Below are 18,987 nucleotides of genomic sequence, written 5' to 3'. Positions count from 1 at the left end.
GCAAGTCTTAATTTCTGTCGAAAGGCCGAAGAATCTATTCTAAATAGCTCCCTCTACGACCAAAACAAATGTGTGCCTTCATCATGTTCATATCACTGATCTCTCCCCTAGAGATCAGTGGTTCATATTGACTGTCGGATCGAGAGTTCGGGTCACTGTTCTGAACTACTGTGGTTCGCATCTATAATGGAAGTTCGGGTGCATTCATAAAGCCACGGTAGCTTAATAAAAATCACGCAAATGTCATAAATCGTTACTGATCACACGAATTTGCTCCAATATCCATGAAAACCTCTTTTTTGCAATTGAAAGAGAGTCAATTCATGATGTTTTAGGTGGGAAAATAAGATTCCACATATTTTCGTTCCGTAGGCCAAAGCCATTCGTAGAATTCACGTCTACTTAGAATATTAATTATTACTCGCATCTCAAACAAGTGTCGAGAGCCCCCCCCCCAAAAAAAAAAAACAGAAGGAAATAGAATGATAAAATAAATATGACCGGAACAGCTTGACACTATTAGGCATAGAAGATCAAAGATTTACAAAGATTTATTAGAAACTGTTTTAAATAGTCTCTTAAAATTTTTGACGGGCAACCATTTCCCCAGGATAACATATTGTCTCTTAGTTTTCTTTATCTCCATGTTTTAAAGAAGCGGGATCAAAAGGGATTGTGAAAGAGGAAAAAGAAAACTAAGAAGTCAAAGGGAGAGAAAAGGAAGGGGAAATAGAGAGAAATAAGAAAATAATATTGGGATGGAAAAAGAGGAAGGGTGAAGAAAATGGAGGAAATACAGTTGAAAGAGTGGGAAAAAACTCGGAAATTTGAAAGGGGTTCTCCAGATAAGCGATTCCATGTCCCTCGACGTCAATGTCCGATTGTGTTAAAAACGACTGTCATCGATTAATATTAATCTTTTTTTTGGTTATTGTTATTGTTTGACCAAATGCGTGCGCATCCCGATTTCTGCCTCTGCATCGAAATCAATATTCATGAGAAAGCAGATTTGTGTTCTCGCAGAATTCGTGATCAGGTGGGGGGGGGGGGGGTTAAAAACATTTTTCCCCAAAATTCATGACTTGCGTTTTCGGAATGAGAGTACGCATGCGTGTGGACTGGATATTTACGAAATTGTCGTCTATTTTGAAAACTGTATGCCATGAATGAATCAGCATCCTCAAATTTCCGGTACCCTTCTATCACTGGGGGATTCAGGGGAGGGAGGGGGTCTGCCCCTTGCCCCCCCCATTATGAGAGGCACAATTAAAATTTGTAATGCAAAATGCAGCCAAAACAGAAAAGTGCCCCTCCCCCTTGAAAGCGAACCTATTTTTTCCCCCTGTCATGGATCCGCCCCCACCTTTAGACATTATGTTGTATAGACCCAATTCTTGGTTGGATTTACATTTACATAGGGTCCCCCCCCAACCTATTGGCGGAGCAAAAAAAAAGGGAAAGAAAGAAAAAGAGAGAAGAAAAAAGAAGGGGAAACATAAGAGGAGGAAGGCGAGTGAATAAGATGAGGCGAAGACTTAGAAAATAACTTTAATAATCATTACGCTAATGGGACAACCAATTCAAAGAAATAAACAAATATCAACCTTGGGCGGCCGATCGGGGAAAATATGGGTGAAAAAATCACCCTCCCCTATTGGCGGAGGCTGGATCCACCCCTGATTTAGATTTACATTTTATTTACACTATCGATCCCCTCTCGGGGCATGAGAGTACAATATAATAACAACATATAACAGACTAAAGTATAACTTCATTTAATTGGTTTAACGTATTAAACGTAATGTTCGGGATTAAAGATAAATACCAACTGTGGTAACGATCACAAAATCAGTTCGATCAGAATCCAATGAATTTTACCAACGAAGTGTTTGTTTGTATAAATAAAAAATATTTGCCAAATAGCCCTGTGAAAGAAAATCGTTAAAGTGCTGAGAAATGAGCGATATAAGCACAGAATTCCATCAAATGTCAGATATTTTTAGGCAATATTATGATACACTGTACCACGTATGCTTTTATGTTTTAGTGATCATCGGAATTATCGATATTGAGCGGCGATTTCATTATTCTACAAAGATAAGTGTATTTTAATGTACTAGATCTAGATTTATGATGAATATTTCGTATCGAAATCGTCATGTAATCATATTTAAAATTGCTCCTGTTACCTTGTGCTGTACATGGTCTGTAACCTCCCATAGTTATCGATATCGTCATCACCGCTGTTACTATCGCAATCATCTTCATTTGTCTATTATAAGTATTATCTTCGTTAACATTTCTATTATTTCATTATAATTTTATCTTCATGAATCGATGGGGTGGGAGAAGACTGAGAATTACCAAGGAGAAGCAGACGTACATGTAGAATGGGGGAGCAGTAAAAAGGGATGAGAATAATAATGAGAGATGAGGAAGAATATGGAGAGGAAAAACAAAGATAGAGAAAAAAAGGAGATGCAAGAGAAAAAAGAATAAGAACGAAGGAAAAGCAGCAGGAGACTTATAAGAAGGGCAGGTGGGCAGAAGAACAAGAAGAGAGACGTAGAAAAATGGGAGGAATGAAAGGAAAGAAGCAGCAGAAAAGAATAAGGTGGAGAAAACAGAATAATGAAAGACGACTAACGATATGAAGAAGAAAAAAAAGATAGAGAAAAGGAGGAGTAAGAAGAGTAGATGAAGAAGGGGGCGAAGGATGAGCACAAGAAGAATAATAAGGTGGAAAAGAAGAATAACGACGGAGAAACAGAAGAAATAGAAGAGGGGGTGAGTTTGTTCTAAAGTAAAATCAATGTGAGTAGAATTAAATTAATGTTTTTATCTATATTGCAGTGATTACATCATTACAATACTAGGATGCCATTATGTTCAATAATTTAAGCTTGGCAAATTCTGTACTTCACGGGTGAAGATATGGGGCCGTAAGCTGCAGGGAGATATGTAGAGTGATATATTAGCATTAGATCATTACTCTAAAATAGATGGAATATGATTATTTATTTATAACTAATATTAGTTAGTACACTTACTGACCTAAACTAAAGCAAAAGCAAATAGGGCCATGATATAAGCTTCTCCATCAAGAGAATTGAACATTATTGACCTTTCAGGATTGCTTGCCATTGATACTCATCGAACTGTTCTTAGTCATTGCCCAGGCCTATGATCATGAAAGAGCAAGATCACTCGCCCGTATAGTAGAGAATCATTGACAATAGCATGCTCAGCTGGTTCGCCAAAGAAAACAATGGGAGAGCTAGACGCTCACAGTCTTTAATTCCTCATATCCGCTGTCGTGATTATTGTAGTAATTTCAATAGATAAACCTACTTCAAAAGACCGTTGGCCCGCCCGATGGGGAATCTTTTGTAATAATGTAGTGTTTTAAAGTACGTGTATGCAGTAACTACCATCCCAACTTCTGTTGTGCTATTTAAAAGATTTCTTTCACCATCATCGATGAGCGATTAGCGTGTAAAATCGCATAAATTATCTCACATAACGGATATAATGTTCATGATTACCAACATCACCACAATCATTACTATTATCTTTCATATTTTTTTAATGATATAAACTATAAAATTGATACTGGAGAACGATTGGAAATAGCTAATGAATGAATGATGATGATAACAGTGATGATGATGGTGATAATTAGAACTTTGAAGTGATATTAATGGACATGATAATAAGAATAATAATATCAGTGATAATGTTGATGATTAAACATTAACAAGCGAAGATGATTGGTATATTTGCGGCAATGAACCATGTATAACTTGAGAAGCGTTTTTCCTTTATCATGTTTGTTATAAAAGGGTTTCCATATCATGATCCTGCAAGACATAGATTATATGTAGATTAAAAAGAAAGAGAATGGATAGCAATCTAATTATGGAAAAGATTTAGCGGGATGTCATTTCCGATGCAGTATAAAAAATGATTGCATATCGAGGTCGATGCGATTTTTTTAATATCAACGATATCATCCCCAGAGTCTATCAAGTTATGAGTTTATGTGCATTTTTAGCAAAATTGACATTTGTAATACGAGATTATTCTAATTTTAGAGTGCTGTAACATCCAAACTGCGTGGCATTCCTGCTGCGTACGTTTTAAATTAATCGGATATTTCGATTTCTGGATGCATGTTATATCAGTTAAAGCGGTGTACGCCTGAATCATATTGATTGTCATTTGTATATATTAACTTTATGATAACGTTGATATACAAAAACAGAATTCATCAGGTTCTTTATCATTAAACCAATGATATGAACTTATGCACATATAGGCCTACGTCTTTTGCTTGATAGAACACTGACACCCCCTCCCCTCCATTAGAGCGAGAACAATATTGTGCCCTTTCATTAATATTGATTTCGATAAGGAGATCGGGAACCGCAAGCCATTAATAGGAATTTACATTATTTGTATACCACTTACAAGTGAAGCACAAAATATGTATCTAAACGCTACGGAACAAATAGAAAGAAAGAATGAAATTCACCAAAAATTAAAGTAGTTGCACAGTTCACATTAGGCTGTAAACGATAGGGGGCTTCAAATGCGGCTGGAAAGGCTATTTACCCCCCCCCCCAAAAGAGTTTTAACATGGATTTGAATTTCTCTCTTGAATCTGCTTGTTTAATACTTTCTGTTAGATTGTTCCTGAGTTGGATCTAGGGGGGGCAAGGGGCCCGCCCCTCCCTCCTCCCTCTATTGGCGGAGCAAAAACAAAACGGGGAAAGAAAGACAAAAAGAGGAAAAGAGTGGAGAAAAAAACATAGGAAGAGGAAAACGATTGAATAAATAAGATGAGGGAAAACAATTTAAAAAAAATTATGTCATGTCATTATATAAAATTTTCGCTCCTACTTCACGCTTGCATTGCCTTTTAGGTGATTTACACATATGGAACTCAAAATATCAACTTTTGAAGTCAATATACATAACATATTTCAAATCGGAAGTCGAACTTCATTTTTTAAAAAGTGTTCTGTAAAACTTTATTTTTTATTGTCTGAATATCAACATTTTCTGCTTCCGCTGCGCGCTCACAAAATTTGATTTGTCAGGTACCTATTATTTTCCTGTATTCCATTTTAGTTATCAGAATATCCCTATTCATGTCAGATTGTAAAAAAATATTAGCTAGTGCTGCACGCTCGCATATTGATTGGTGAGTTATGAAAATTTCAATATTATATTACAAACTAATTAAAATCTCCATTTTATGACAGTTTATCAACAATTTTCGGCTGGCGATTTGCGCGCACATTGATTGTTGAAAATATATCAACTCAGGCATCTTATTCATAATTACAAAAGTGCTTTAAATATATAATATTGACAGATTTCGCACTCTGATTAGGTTTATTAGATTAATGAATTAATTTATTGATAAATTGTCCCTTTTTCAGAATGGAATATCAAAAAGTTTCATCTCGCGATTAGATAAGAAGAGAAATAGGAAGACAGTCATAATTTTCACATGATGGAATATTGTTCTTAGAATTTCCCGGCCCTATGTCAAAACTCAAAGTAATAATAATGAATCATATATGTTCCTTTTTAAATGTGATCCATATCCACTCACAATTCTACGAATCTCAAATTTTCCTCGCGCTCGCTTCGCTTGTTTAGTTATGTATTTACCTTTTTCATGATTACAAAGATTGCTTAGAACTTCTATTCTTCAGGAAGAAAAGTAAATATTTTCAACTCACGCTTCGCGCTCGCATTATTTGATTGTTGAAATATGTAACGTTTTCATTTACAAATAATTAAAAGCAGCCGTTAACAGATTCTTTTTTATCAGAACGATCAATGCGTACTAAATTCATTCATCTCGTTTAGGATCACAAGCATTGACAGAATGCTATTTTAGGACAAAATACATGAAATAAAAATTTAAAAATTAGCGCGCTTCATGCTCGCACGATTTAGATTAGGCTTGTGAGATTATTTTACATATATTTTTAAATTTGATTTAAAAGAATAAAGCTTAAAAGTGACACTATTTGGTTTACATATTATGAAGCGCCTTCTCATATTCCAATTTTACCTAAAACGTAAGTATTTTATTTTCAAACGAAATCTATGAAAAGGGTGCAGTTAGGCTTTCATTTTGATTCCAAATAGTCTCATAATTGGGATTAGTTGCAAACACGGTTTTCGAATAGAAGGCACATCGGGGAACATCAAAGTATCAAGACAGTCACCCGCGCTGACAAAGTGATAATCTCCCCTTGACATACCCCTACCAATCTTTCTATTGAAATCCGCAACCCGTCAGACCACCTCTATGTTCAAGAATATACGTTAATCTCCCCAATCAAGAATGGGGTAATTTAAATCTACCTTGTCAATGGGGTAAGCCGTTAAATACAGCTTGCAATGCGCTGGCCCATGTCATTTTCAATGTCCGGCTTTCGGGGAATTAAAATGAGCATCAAATGGGTAGTTTTCTTGTTCTCGTTTTGTCCCCATACTAGAACCTTGATTTTGTTTCTTTTCGTAATGTGCATTTTGATATGGTTTCCATTATATTTCTTAACATTTCGACATTTAATGTAGTTTAATGCTTGCCTTCATAAAGAGCAATATTACATAAAACTTATTTGGCGAAGCAGATAACGTTCGACTGATATTTTATCAACACATTTTTGATTAACCATGTAACTTCCCTCTTTATAGGTCTACTCTTAATGTGAACATTTGAGTTATATTTCTTGCCTACCATCTCTCTGTTTACCAGGCTAAAGTGAAGGTCCTCATTTGTGTATGAACGACATGTTCTCATTAAAATACATGTTGTGAGTTTCAAATAAAGGGGGCACACTTGTGTAAAAATAGCTTATTACATTAGCAAAATTGATAATGGCTCTCAAAGGGGGGGGGGGGAGGGGCACACGGGCCGGATGATCTCCCCCCCGGGATTCACTACATAACTGTACCCTCCATGTGCAGAATATAGACCCACTACTTCTTTTAGTAGAGGTCACAAAATAGACCGCAATACTTTTGAGAGCCCAACTATTGTTCAAAATAAATACGGCGCTTATTGGATTGTATTGTGTTACTCCAGCAGGATCCGCACCAGCATGCACTCCATTCTTGTTGATCTCGTATGCTAAATACCTCGGTCACATTTGTTTTACGGCTAGTCGAAAACAGTCATTTTAACAGTTTTTGGACCTGCTAAATATAGGTTTTAATAAAATGAATAAAACGGCTGTTTTCGACTCGCTGTATGGCCGCCGTAGAGCAAATGTTACCGAGGTATTACCATTTTCTGTACGTTAATTTATTTTTTGGTGCATATTTAAATATGCAAGCTATACAGAATGCAGCTATACGATTAACAGGTGAAGTACAAAGTTGGAAGGGAAAGTAGGCCAAAGAGGCTTTCGTATTACTAACTTTACGTCGGTAAATTATGTTTACCTTAGACACTGGGAATCTATTTTGCAATAATTTGACATACACACATTGCAGATTAATTTAAATATTTGATAGGAAGAAGAAATCAACGGCAATATACACGCATTGTTCAAGTCAAAACGTGAAGGTTAAAAAAAGAATAGGTATAGAAAAGTTTTAGAAAAATTCAAAGGAAGAAATTAAGTTGGATGAAAAAAGAAGCCATCAGAATTAAGTTGACAAAATTGAATATTATAAGTAGAACAGGAAAATTGAAAGAAATAATTAAGTCCCCTCCCCCCAGCGGACTGGTTTGAAGGGGTGGGGTCACCATGCATAAAATCATGGTACTTGTGGAGGCCTCAGCCCCAGACCCCTTTCGGTTATGTGGCTCCAGGATGGTAATCAAGAACACTAGGTCACGGAGCACTCTAGATCACAGGGGAAATTTATATAAGAGAATAAAGACGGATCCAAGGTAAAAAGATAGTATAGATTTTCCTGTCCAATATCATGTCGGAGTCACTTAAATGTGTTAATTTGCATTTTGATTCACGCGATATTTTTCATCGGTCATTAAAGTGTAGAATGGGATTAATAGAAGACGCTATAATTCCTTTATAAACACTCGACTCTATTCATGGTCAAGACTACCTCAACTTTGATAATTTCAATATTCATTTTTAAGTGCTTTTGATTTCGTTCGAAGGTAAAGATGTTTGTAATGGTCTTAAAAAGTAACGAAAGTACTTTTTGTTCTGAATTTCGGGCAATGAAACTCAAGAATTGTGCATTTAAGCTACAATGACCGATATGACAGCTTGAGCATCCAATTTATTTTTTAAAGTTCAAATAAATGATATTTTATTCGTTTGTTTTGCACGGCATCTGTATTATGTGTGAATATATAAGTTTCTAGAATTCAAATGTTTAAACAAATGCAGTGGCGTATTTAGGATTTTCCACAAGGGGGGGGGGGGGGCAAAATCGCCAAAAAAAGAGTCCTCAAAAAATGACATTCACAGCAAAAACAAATTGACAAGAGGGCTAAATTAAACATAGACCTATGTTAAGCTCAAATTTGAATTTCAACGCTGCCTTTAGTTTTCAGCCTTTTTTCCACCAAAAAAGTTTGCATTTTATGTTTTTAGTGTTTTTTTTTCACAGTAGCGTTTCAGTGTATTGCTTTAAACGCCATCATTTTTGGACCAAGGTATGATTTATATTGCATCTTTTGCGTGGGGTTTTGCATTTCGTTTACAAAGATGTTAAGGTCAATTCCATATCTTTCCTTTTCACCCGACAACTGAATGCTGACTGTGCGGGCTCAGTGTGATGAAAAAAAATCTTACCCTCGCCTGAACACTTACTTTCAGAAATTCAATTTCTTAACGGTATGTTCTTCAAAATAAAACAACATGCTCGTGCTAAAGGTCTAGGCTTAGTTGTTCTATTAAAGAAATAGAATCTAAATCTTATTGAATTTTGTCATATACTGAAACCCGAAACGAAAAATTATCAAAAAAATGTGAAAGCGTAACTTTTGAAAATATACACCCCACTGAACTACGCACACCGATACAAGGACACAACGATATCCAGATCAGTGACCAGAGATCGCTCGTTTAATAGTTTGCCTAAGACGTCGATATTGTGGACATAGAGGGCGCTCATGCAAAAACATCTAATCGGAGAGCCAACCGGGGGTGTCAAAAGAAAAGATAAAAGCGCACGCTTCCGTTTTCGCTGCAAAAGGGAACGCTGTCGTCTTAAATGGCAAGAGCACTGACCCGTAGGAAAGAAAAATGGACAATGGCACGCTGAGCGGGTTCGCCGCAGAATATAAAGGTAAAAACGCACGCACACCTTTGACAAGCCGCCTTATGGAAATGGCTTATTTTTTTTCATTAATTACTTAATTCTTGTTCATAACATTTTCCTTCTAATTCAAAACTAACTCTAAAACTGATTAAATTGTATTCTCATAAGTTAAACCTGGGTTAAAGTTCACACTAAACAAGAATACCAGTCCATATTTCTATGGACTGCTAAGTTTCATCTTGGTTACTTAATATTTCATTAAAATCATATACAAAGAAAGTTATCATACTAAAAAGATTTGCTTAATTTTACAAAAAAGTGTATAGATCATAGGCATTATGCAAATGAGAGAGCGAATGATGTCACACAATCAAAAATTTTTCCACATTTTATTATTTGAAATAAGATTTTTTTTACTAAATAGATTTTTTTTTATCCTGTAAATAAAAAGATGGTTACACTGATCTGTCACAATTGATACAACTCATTATGATTCAAATACAAGTCAAATTTATTCATCACCCAACTCTTCTCAAAATGAAAATTGAAGTATGCCATATTAACGATATACGAAAGAAGTTGTAATTGCATAACATCAGTGACTCTCTTATTTGCATATCACCTTTGTTGAGCATATATCTGATTTGTGAAATCTGGCAAAGTATTGAAATGAAATACTTTTTCAAAAACTTTTTAACTAGATTTTAACGACAAACTTTTCAGCATTATGCTGATTTGATTTTTCTCTATTCATTCAGATAAAAAAAATTGTGTGGGAGGGGGTGGGGAGGGGTTAATTTACAAATACATGTACAGTGTAACTAGATAGATTGATGGATGTGTTTCTACTATTCGAAATAGAAATAACAGCACCAGATCTGATTTAAAAAAAAACCTCAAGCCAGATGTGATCTTTACCATTAACACATTGAAAATATTTACCATTTTCACAATGAAGACCACCAAAGTTTGGTGGGCACTGACACTGATAAGCAGCACACTGTCCCTGGATGCTCAGACAGTTTCCTCCATTCTGACAAGGATTTCCAGAGCAAGGGGATGGGATTGCTATATGAGGAGAAAAAAAGTTAAATACATCAAATGGAAAAAAATCAAATAGCTTCTGCATGTGGGCTATATTTCCTGCTTTTGTTCATGACAAATAACATTTTGCATTGAACCTATCGAACTTTTTTTGGGTAGAATGCTCTCCTGTGTGTCCTTTCTTGGAGTATTAAAAGTGAATGATTATAATGAATACAAATTATGATGATACTAGTAGTAATTGATTGTCTTGATGACAATTTAATTATGGCCTACATGATATCCAAACAGAGGTTATATGGTTGAACCTTTTTGTCCATGTTCATATGAACATGGACAAAAAGGTTCATATGAATAAAACTCAAGTCACATCAAGTTTTATTCATATGATACTTTTTGTCCATGTTCATATGAAGAAAACTTGATGTGACTTGAGTTGCTATAAAAGAAGGATTATTTCTAAATTCATACTCTGCGAGGGGGGAAGAGTGACCACAAACAGAATATTTATTGTGCAAAAGTGAAATTTGGAATGAAAAAACATTGATCACAGTTGGGGCAAAAAGTATAATGGGAAATGAACATTCATTTTCCCCACTTTTATGAAGGTTGATATTCATATCAGGGGAAAACGGCATGTACTGCAAGAAATAAAACAAACCTAAGGCAGTAAGTGTGAATTGAATTAAGATTCACAATTTACAATTATTCATGGTGTGTATTGGTTCAAAGAATGCAAAATATGCCTATGCACAAGAATACTCAACTTATGATCAGGAATCAAATACAAATTTCATACTTTCAAGACCAGGGGAGTGTTTCATCAACATTTTTGTCCAACAAGTTGTCAGATCTGACAACTTTCCTCGATTTTGTTTGGCTGAGGAGCAATGTTACTACGGAAATTGTTGGATAAAATGGGACTTGGATAATTTGTCCGACAAGTCCTTTCATGAAATATGATCATTTCAGAAAAGATATTCAGATACATTTATATAATATTGACTGGCCTTGAGGGAGATACCAAATATATTTCCCAAACTAGTCTCATATTGCCCCGAGTCGAAGACGAGGGCAATATGGGTCTAGTGAGGGAAATATTTTTGGTATCTCCCGAAAGTAACGCCAGTCAATATCATTATTATTATTATTACCTGTTCAACTCTTTCTGGTACATTAAATCAACATATTGATAGATTATATAACTAAATTGTCTCCAAAATGCCTCATTCAGGTAATAATGTTTATTATTTGGATACATTGTTTAACAGCATATATTACATCCTATAAGAATTTTAGAGGGAGTATGGGCCATGGGGGTGATGCCAAGCCCAAACCCCCAATTTTCCCTTCAATACAATTTATTTACTGATTTCACAATTGTAGCCAGTGTTGCACCCGAAACATTCGCAGGTGTAGGAGAAACAGTTTCCATCATTCAAAGCAGAGCATATGCCACCGTTCATGCATGGGTTGTTGAAGCAAGGATCCCGTACTGTAGGGAATGAGAACCAAACACGATATAAAATACACACAATTTCATACTGATTTTTTTTATAACAATGATATCAATTTACAATTATGTCTACTGTGATTGTGTAGCACACTAGATAGTAAACATATTCTTTTTAAAACCAGAGTCAAAAGATGAAATTATTAAATAATGCAAAATCTAAAAATAGATGGCTTCTCAAATGCACACAGTCAAAATTTATTCCTACATCACTGTCTGAAAATATATTGCATATTCAATTAACTTAATTAATAAGCCTATCATATTTTCACTTCCATATGAATTTAAGAACCAAGTTTAATGATAATCTATCTAATAGATATACAAGTTCTTCCATTACATTCAATGCTGTGACCCCAAGACACATCAGATCGCCTTCACTCAAATCCACTAATGGGCCAACTCAATCTACCCATGGGCCTAGTTTGAATTTGATCCAATAAAGGATTCTTTATTTATCACTACAACAACTTTTTTTTATATTATACACCTCTGTGACATCTGACCTTGAACTTCATGCCTATAATTCTCATCAGATCATTGTTACCACCAATATTCATTCATGAGCCAAGCTAGAAGCTCATACCTCAAACAATTCTTCATTTTTCATGAGAGTAAGATTTATCTTAGGAGTGTAAATGACATCAGATGTTATTCTGATAATGAAACCTAACCACACTTCTATGGAATGCAGGGCTTCATAATATTTCTTCCAGATTTTGTAGCAGCTTATAATGTATCAATCAATTCATGAAAAATCATGATATTTTTTTATTTCCTATTCTTCCAAATTCATGACTCATTTGATCTTTTGACAACTTTTTGCAGCAGAATAAGAAATCGTTTTTCACTTGGTGAATGAGTTGACAACTTGGGCTCCAGAAAAGTGTAATGTAAGCTAACTCAGGTTTAATAAACCATGACTATCGGAATATTGTATAAGTCTAAGTCTAAACTCACGTTCATTACAGTAAGCGCCAGTGTAACAGCCTGGACAGGAGCATTTATACTCGGTGCAGATTGTCCCAACTGGAACGCAGTTTGCTCCATTGGCACACAGATTGAAAGTACAAGCACTGACCTCTAATCAATCAAAGGGAGAAAAGGAAACAATAATTACATGTCTGTATTAAAATGGCGGAAATGAAACATGTTGGAAAGGTCAAATCCTAATGTACGCATTCATTAGTGTCAGACATACCATCCCCCTTTCTACTGATTGATTTCTTTAGTTTTAGATTTGTGGTTTACTAAATTAGAAGATTAATCTTGGTTTTGTTTTAAGTAAAATATGCAACATATTGAAGTCAGTTCATAGATGCATGTATATGTAGCTATCTGAATGAATGCTCATCATAAGATTAATATTGATCAAATATAATTTACTCAAAAACATGACACATCATTATTCAAGAACACATGAAAAAATGTGTTATCAAATACTGGTTGAAAGTGATCTTTTCCAGAAGGCAAATGAAAGTTATCTAGTAAGCACCCCTTTTACTCATAGAATAAAGCAGTTTAATAATGGAAAACACTAATTACTTTATGCGAGATTTTTGTCCTGCTTTTGTTAATTCCTCACGTGTTATATTTAACTGATGATTATCTTGGGGAAATTTTGCAACTGACAGGGTCCATCTGGGCCCCGTCTTACAAAGAGTTATGATTGATCCGATCAATCGTAACTATGGAAATCCATCAGTGTCATAATTTTTTCTAAAACAAATTTGCACAATGTCCTTTGTATGCAAGGAGAAGCACAGTGAATTTTCAAGAAAACAATGATGCATGAATATACATCATAGCTAGAAAATATTTTGAACAAACATGCATAAGAGATGTTGACGTTGCTGGCCGTCCATAGTTGCGATTGATCGGATCAATCATAACTCTTTAAAAGACAGGGCCCTGGTCATTTCAGGATCTAAATGGAACCAAATCTGACCAAACCTGAGTGGCAACCATGCAGTCCCTTCAAAAAAAATATGAAAATTGGATTATTCAGTAGGTAACTGGTTAATAATTTTGAAGTACCTGGCTGGATATCTCTGTCTACAAAAAAAAAGAATCAAGTGAATGTGACCAAAACAAACTCTGATCTCGTGAGCAATTCCTAAAGCTGTTCGTAAGTTACTTGGGATAGTTGCTCATAATTCATGAACAGCTTTATGAAATACCCTTGGCATATTATCAACTACAATCATGCCAGATGAATTGTGCTAGCTGGCGACAGCAGCATGTAAAAAAAAACAGTTAAAAACAACTCCTACCCTGTTCACAGAATTGGCCAGTAAAGCACAGAGGGCAGGTACAGGTGTAGAGTACACAGTTCAGGGGATCCACTGTACAGCCTCCACCGTTCTGACACTGATGGTTCTCACACGAGTCAAGCGCTATGGAGGGAATTTTGGCAAAAGAAAACAGAAACAAATTGATTGTTGAAAAATATGTCAGCTTTTTGGAAGAGTAGACAATATCTTGAAATGGTTTTCACACGAGCCAAGTGCTTTGGATGGCATTTTGGCAAAAGAAAACAGAAACGAACTGATTGTTGAAAAAATATGTCAGTTTTTTGGAAGAGTAGACAATATTTTGAAATGGTTTTCACATGAGTCAAGTGGTACAGAGGGTATTTGGTAAAAGAAAACAGAAACAAATTGATTGTTGAAAAATATGTCAGCTTTTTGGAAGAGAATACAATATTTTGAATGTAATTAAACAGACATACATGAATGGTGCCATACAAGTGATACTAATCATCATGTCATTATTACCATCAAATGCTATTATTGTTGCCTTCCCGCACAAAGGCTGTTAAACCTGCAAAAAGGCCATTAGCACGGACTACACGTTGCCTTCCTGCAAAAAAACTGCCAGTGCACACTGTTCACTGCACGATAACAGCCTTTGTGCGGGAAGGCAACGTGCTAACAGCCTTTGTGCAGGAATGCAACAAAATATGTTTAATGAATATGCGACTAGCAGCATAATGAATTTTACTGTATCTGATGTTTAATCCTCAGAAAGATACTAGGATATTTTTGAAAAAGTATTTAAAAAACAACAACAAATAATACTACATGGGTTTCTTTGCTTGGATGTACCACAGCCTGCCTCATAATGGCCACTTTGTAAGACAACAAAATCCAATCCATAGGTCATTTGATACAGCGCCTTCTCCGTTTGGTAGCAAAGCGCTGCACACACACTACTCCATGTTTGGGCCACAAAAACAATCATTAAACACCTCAGAATGGTTGGTCATGACTTTCTGTCAGACGTTAATAATTTATACTTTTTGCCAGGATGATACGTTATGAACGTAACATCCCCATATGTCATATGCAATATAGTAAGCACAGTCTATGCTTTAGTATGGAGAAAATAAAGGCAGAAAGAACATGTAGAAGAAACTTACGTAAATTGCAGAATCTTCCTGTAAAGCAATCGGTGCACTGGCAGCTGTAATCGGTACATGATCCTGGATCTGGGATGCAGATTGCTCCATTCTCACAGAGATTGTTGACACATGCATTGAGGTCTGAATAAGGAAAAATATCCCACATTTTTTCAATCAGTCAAACATGCATCATTGTAAACAGGACCTAAACAAATGCTCGGGTAAGGTACAAGTATAAAAATAGTACACCTTTAGTATGGGTACAAGTAAAATGTATGCACACAGTGTACATACTGTTGGAAAATTCAGTGCATTGGTAACCGGTGCTTGGACTGTTTTTAATACACCATACGTGTAAGTAATTACACCAATGACTTGTCAAAAATGATATTCCCGTATATCATTTGATTTTTTGGATAGTGAAGTTGATCCTTTTTATTTGATAAATAAATGTATCCTAAAAAAACAAGTGGAATGCCTCTGGCCGTCTCACCTGCATCACGCGGTTCAATATAGCAGCAGTGCTGACTTTGAATACTACTCTAACTCGCACAAGATGTTCAGTGATACATGGTTACTCTTATGTCCACTTTTTATGAACTAGACCAATAAACTTACAGAGATATGATGGTTATTCAACAAAAAACCCCAACATGGCCAAAGTTCATTGACCTTACATGACCTTTGAACTTGATCATGTGACCTGAAACTCGCACAGGATGTTCAGTGATACTTGATTACTCTAATGTCCAAGTTTAATGTACTAGACCAATAAACTTTCAAAGTTATGATGGTAATTCAACAGATACCCCCGATTCGGCCAAAGTTCATTGACCCTAAATGACCTTTGACCTTAATCATGAGACCTGAAACTTGCACAAAATGTTCAGTGATGCTTGATTACTATTATGTCCAAGTTTCATGAATCAGATCCATAAACTTTCAAAGTTATGATGGGAATTCAACAGATATCCCCAATTCGGCCAAAGTTCATTGACCCTAAATGACCTTTGACCTTGGCCATGTGACGTGAAACTCGTGCAGGATGTTCAGTGATACTTGATTAACCTTATGTCCAAGTTTCATGAACTAGGTCCATATATTTTCTAAGTTATGATGACATTTCAAAAACTTAACCTCAGGTTAAAATTTCGATGTTGATCCCTCCAACATGGTCTAAGTTCATTGACCCTAAATGACCTTTGACCTTGGTCATGTGACATGAAACTCTAATAGGATGTTTAGTAATACTTGATTAACCCTATGGCCAAGTTTTATTAACTAGGTCCATATACTTTTTAAGTTATGACGTCATTTCAAAAACTTAACCTCAGGTTAAGATTTGATGTTGACGCCGCAGCCGCCGTCGGAAAAGCGGCGCCTATAGTCTCACTCTGCTTCGCAGGTGAGACAAAAACTATTACTCCTAATACGAAGACCATATCACTGAACATAATTAGAATACAAGTCAAAATAGATATGCTACTGGTCCTGCGACCAATCTCATCAAAATCATTTTTTATCTTATATTTACATGCAAATTTGCTACTATGACCTGTTTTGATTAAATTACACAATCATTCATGATTTCATATAATAATATAATAATGGACTATTACATAACTTACATTACATAAAGATATAAGATGAGGAATTATTTCATTATAAGATCAAAAGATGCTTTGCATTCTTTCAATGAAGTGAAATCTTTAATAATGATGAATAAATGAATCTATAAAAAAAGTAATATAGTCATTTTTTATTGAATGGCTGAGAATGCAATACAAGAAATATATTGGCTCTATTGGCTTTAATATGAACTTAATAGGAATTGATCCTGGAGCAAAAAGTTTGATAAAATTAACAAATATAACATAACATATTCATTGTACTCATCCATTAGCACTCTACTTATCTTTTCTTACTAATTCAATCTAAGTTGCTTACTTGTCTCACAGTTAGTCCCTGTAAAGCATTCTGTGCAGATACACTGGTAACTTGTAAGATCTGTCGGTACGCATAGGCCACCATTTTGACAGGGATTCGGGTTGCACGGCGAACCTAGGAGAACATGGTTATTTCTTTTAATGGTAATTTAATTTGTCTTTCATGATGAATGACAAAAGAATATACAAAATGTGTGAAACAATATTAATGGATACAAGTCGATACAAATAACGTCCAAGAAACAGCACAAGAATTGTTCAATTTTTGTCATATCTTGATCAGAAATATGATTTCAAACACGACAAACCTTTGCGATGCTTTTAATATTATGCCTACATTGTTCATAGTTGAGAAGAACCATCTGAAGAATGTATACCAAAAAGTCACTTAAGGAATACCCATTTCTGTAGGTGGCTTATTTGTCAGTAAAAAGGCTAAACAATTGCTAAAGAAATATTCATGAAAAAAAAGGATATAAGAAACATATTTAAAGGGGATCTTTACTCTCGCAATAAAGAAAACCAGAGAGAAAAAACTGGTGAAAGTTTGATGAATATTCATCAAAGTATAAAGCAAGTAATGGATTTTTAAAGTTTTTAAATTTGTGATGTTATATGAGAGCAGCTCTCTGATACAGATGAATCCAAATTCAGATCACTTCAACCGATGGTGGTCATAACCGGGGGCTCAAAGAAGAATAACAGCACTTCCTATGGCTTATAAAATGAGCAATGTGAGTTGCTATGTCAATGCAAACATAATCTTTTGTCAGGTGTACTTAATTCCCCCCAGTTAGATATTACCATAAAAAAACACCACATCCAAATTGAATTGGTTCTATATCATGTAAGTTAAATATTCTGTTATTCCATTCCTTAATGAAGGAAAATAATTTTACAATGAAAGGATGTATGAAAATTAATAATTTCAATTTTTTCTTAGATAATGGTAATCTGTGAAATTTACAAGAAGACATAATGTAGGAGCTATTTGTATAATGTATGACATCACAAAGTCAATTGATAAGTCCATTATTAGTTGATGGATATTCATCAAACTTTACCAATTTGTTCTCCTTTATTCTGCTTTTATCAAAACCGACTTATGGATGGATATTCATCAAACCTAAACCAATTTTTTTCTCCTTTATTCTGCTTTTATCAAAACCGACTTATCGTCAGGGTGAACTTTCTCTTTAACCTGTTGACTACTGAATCTCGTAATTCCCCTATTTTTTGTACAGGAATCACAAGGTTCCAGTATAGGCAATATCCAACAGGTTAATGCACATGGAGATACCTGAGGTAATGGTCACTGTGAAGCTGCAACTGGCTTGGTTGCCGGAAGGATCTGAGTAGGTGTATGTGACTGAACTGAGTCCAATGGCGAACAGATCACCAGAACTGGCGGTGGACGATACAAACTCCACTGTGCCCGAGTTATCTGATGCAGCAGGAGGGTCCCACGTCACGTACGTACCGGCGGAACCTTCTATTACAATCTGCTGAATGCTTGCAGGGCAAGTCACGCTCGGTGGTTCATCATCCACTGTCAAACAAAGAAAGTAGTAATGTGTTGAGAATTAGCTTCAAGTTGTGGTTCAAATTCTCTTGGTCTTCTAGCAGTCTAATTCTCAGATCGTCTAACACCATCATGGATAACATGATTAATTCTAGGGTTGCTAACTTTACAGATGGTTTCTTTTGTGTGGGAGTGCATTTAGGGATAACAGAAATAGAAGTAATTTGAATAGTGGACTGAAACAAAAAGAATAAAATTAATTTGTGTGGTGGAAGAAAAGGAGTAATTT

General features: G+C 35.3%; 1 protein-coding gene across 1 annotated transcript in view; it reads right to left on the bottom strand.

The window, feature by feature from the left end:
• The window catches only part of LOC121409703 (mucin-17-like), a 172,253-nt gene that overhangs the window by 49,678 nt on the left and 103,588 nt on the right, over nt 1-18,987 (bottom strand). The window contains exons 42-48 of the mRNA XM_041601610.1: nt 18,477-18,725; nt 17,178-17,291; nt 15,249-15,371; nt 14,101-14,223; nt 12,788-12,910; nt 11,684-11,809; nt 10,213-10,338 (exon numbers count right to left, since the gene is read on the bottom strand). Of these exons, the coding sequence (XP_041457544.1) occupies nt 10,213-10,338; nt 11,684-11,809; nt 12,788-12,910; nt 14,101-14,223; nt 15,249-15,371; nt 17,178-17,291; nt 18,477-18,725 (984 nt within the window). The remainder of the gene's footprint in view (nt 1-10,212; nt 10,339-11,683; nt 11,810-12,787; nt 12,911-14,100; nt 14,224-15,248; nt 15,372-17,177; nt 17,292-18,476; nt 18,726-18,987) is intronic.

The sequence above is a fragment of the Lytechinus variegatus genome, chromosome 2 (assembly GCF_018143015.1).
Source record: "Lytechinus variegatus isolate NC3 chromosome 2, Lvar_3.0, whole genome shotgun sequence".
In the NCBI taxonomy this organism is placed as follows: domain Eukaryota; kingdom Metazoa; phylum Echinodermata; class Echinoidea; order Temnopleuroida; family Toxopneustidae; genus Lytechinus; species Lytechinus variegatus.
Note: the sequence above shows the minus strand (reverse complement) of the source record. Positions and strands in the feature narration are given on the sequence as shown.